Source organism: Lolium rigidum, chromosome 5 (assembly GCF_022539505.1).
Source record: "Lolium rigidum isolate FL_2022 chromosome 5, APGP_CSIRO_Lrig_0.1, whole genome shotgun sequence".
Lineage (NCBI taxonomy): Eukaryota > Viridiplantae > Streptophyta > Magnoliopsida > Poales > Poaceae > Lolium > Lolium rigidum.
Window position 1 is genome coordinate 148,876,622 of NC_061512.1, and position 2,974 is coordinate 148,879,595.

Below are 2,974 nucleotides of genomic sequence, written 5' to 3' on the forward strand. Positions count from 1 at the left end.
ATCCAGCACATTCAGGACTAGGGTAGTCTTTTGCAAGAGCCTAGCTGTGGTCAGAACTGGGTAGTATCAAATGGAATAGTAAAAATTCCTGAGTATAGCACGTACCACTAGGACTGCTGGGAGTTTCCTCCGCACATTAGAGCATTCCCGGTGTGTCATTTCACCAAGGGACAGAGCTTATGTGGGATAATTGTCAATGAAAACGGGGACGAGAGTGGGAGGTGCCAAATAAAAGATATACATTATCGGTGGGTGACATGAACTACTAAAATGAATTATACACTTTCTCAACAAAAAAAAATGAATTATACACGGCTCTGCCCCTGTTTTGCACCTCCTTTTACTTGGGAAAGGTGCTCTATCAAAAGCCACAGGACGGTCGTGAACTCACCGCCGCTGCTAAGCTTCCTGGCATGTGACTCTCTGCTGCACCGGTTGGCTGCATAGGCTAGGAAGTTGGTCCACAAATCTAGCAGCACGCGCAGCTCATCGTTCTCATCAAAAAGCAGTAGAGCAGCAATTTTGCGTGCATACATGAGCCGAGGATTTTCGGAGTCCGAGGTTTTCTTCTCCTGCAGCTCATTCAGTATGATGTCTGCGAGCTTCTCCTCAAGCTCAGAAGATTCCAAGCCAGAGTGATGGTGTGGTCGGAACAACTTCTCCAGCATGGTGCAGAAACTGTTGCCGCGAGGGTGGACGAGGTGTTTTTTGCATATCCTGTCCAGATTTTTGCAGGTTTGCTTGTACAGCCAGTTTTGAGGAAGGCCTGGTAGCATGTACGGGCGGTCCACCAGGAGGAACATCATGTAGTTGGAAAGTGTCCTGACAACCTCCACGCGGGGATCAGCTGAATCATGCCCCCTTTGCTTCCTCTCAGCGAGGATCAAGTCGGTGGCAATGTGCCAGATGATGATGCTCTCATGGAAGTCAACCCCAAGATATGTCTTCAACTGCTCGTAGAGCCCAGGGTACCTCTTTTCATGAAGTGCTGATTCATCCCACCTATGCCTGAACAAGCCCATTGTGTTTATATCATGTGATGAAACCCACTGCGCACGCTCTTTGACCTTCTCCGGGATTATGATGGTCCACGAGTAGCACCTCCTGTCCCACCACTCGCGGAGTCCCAGCATCTTGGAAATATCTCCTAGCCAGCGACTCGTGGGATCCAGCTGTCCAGTGCGAAACCGCAGCATGTTGTGCTGCCCTATGGTGCCTGGCCACCTTCTCGAGCTTCCAGCCATGATCATCTTGCCAGGTGGAGACCGGCGGAGAGAAACAAGTGCGCGGCGAAGACGATGCCACCTTCCAGTGCACAGAGCTGCATGCTGAAGCCAATTCCATCGTGTGCCACACAAGAATGCAAGCGCCCAGCTCGACCCTAGTGCAGCTAGGAGCGATCTCGTCTCCAGGACTAAGGCGCCACCCAATAAGGTGTAGGTAATGGCAACGTCGACTCGGCTGTAACCATCTTTGCTGTTCAGCTGGAACAGCACAAGAGAGGCGACGATGGCAAGAGGCGAGACGACACGAATGCAGTAGCCAAACCAAGAGTGGATCACGCTTGCCTTGGTGTACAGGATGTCATACATAAGGGACAGCTCCATCTCCATCACCGTCCAAATGCGTGCACGGTCATCCCTAAGGCTCCAGATTATTTCCTTGGTCGCAGAATCTTCCTCGCTCGGGCTGTCTGGATCTCCATCGATCACAGAATCAACTATCCCACGCTTGCAGATATGAAACAGGGAGTGAGCATACTGCAGAAGGAGCTCGTCATCAACATCATCAAAGTCTGTGTACTGGTCTTGATGCTCGGCATGAAAATGTTGGTGATGTTTCTCACGTGCCATCAGCTTGAGAGAGCTTTGGAGAGTGCTGAAGTTGGCGCACCACAGCGCACATGTCCTCTCCCCATACTTTGCAACACCGATGACTGCCATCAATATGGCAGCTAGCATGAGCAAGATACCGCTGCCGACGATATGCTTGTACATGACATATCCAGCTCCCAGGACCTGCACCACAAGGCTAAGAAGGTGGCGCTTCCAGAGCTTACTGTCCTCGAGAGCGTACGCTGTGATGTTGTCCGGGCCACCGAGGTGCAGCAGGAGAAATGGCGCCCAGAAGGCGACGAGGTGGTGGTCGCGCGATGTACTGCTGAAGAAGAGCTGGCCGACGGCATATGTCGCGGTCGAGTCAGCCAGCTGGTATGCCAGCCAGAGGAGGAGCCTCAACAGAACTGAGCTTGCTTCACGCTGACGAACCTTGGCGGAAACATGGAGGACAATCTGGAGGGTGAGGCCCAAGAGTACCAGGATCTGCGTCGCCCACTCATTCCAGACGTCCATCGGCCCTCCAGCCATTGTCGTGACAACTGCAAGTAAAATTGGTAATGACAGATAAACAAATTAACGGCGCAGCCTAATTGCATATGTTGATAAGCTAGGAGATTGTAAAGTACATGGATTGTGATACCTTCCAACGTCGAGCGAGTTGATCACTTCCACTGCAGAGTACAAGTGACACTGCTAGCTGGAGTATAAGTACAGAGCAACTGATCAAGTACTAGTACACTGTTGACTCAACAACATACGATTCTGATTTTCATGCTGCAGGTGCTAGCAAACAAGGAGTGCCAACTAGCTGCCAGACCAGCTCATCATTTGGTAGCCTGCTAGTACTAAATCTGGAATGAATAAGGGGGATTAGGTGGATAAATACAGTCTCAAACATGTGCCTACTTGCGAGTTCCATCATGCTGCTGATCAAATAACATGTCGGTGATGATAAGAAGGATTGAGGAATACTGCATCATCACATTATAACTCTCACGAGAGTTTGTTAATGTTGAAACCATGTAGACTACTAGTATATGTCAATCGATCAAACGCACGAAATACTATAGTCCCAGAGCATGTTAGCACCGCCAGGGTTCGAACTACAATAACCGCAGAATTCAGAGGTTTAAAAT

General features: G+C 50.0%; 1 protein-coding gene across 1 annotated transcript; it reads right to left on the reverse strand.

Annotated features, from left to right (window-relative positions):
* Positions 1 to 222: 222 nt before the first annotated feature.
* On the reverse strand, positions 223 to 2,974 carry LOC124655520. The gene is made up of 3 exons (XM_047194394.1): positions 2,479 to 2,974; positions 314 to 2,377; positions 223 to 283 (listed from the first exon to the last, which is right to left on the reverse strand). The coding sequence occupies exons 2-3, from the start codon at positions 2,364 to 2,366 to the stop codon at positions 276 to 278; spliced, it is 2,061 nt and encodes a 686-aa protein (XP_047050350.1). The 5' UTR covers positions 2,367 to 2,377; positions 2,479 to 2,974; the 3' UTR covers positions 223 to 275.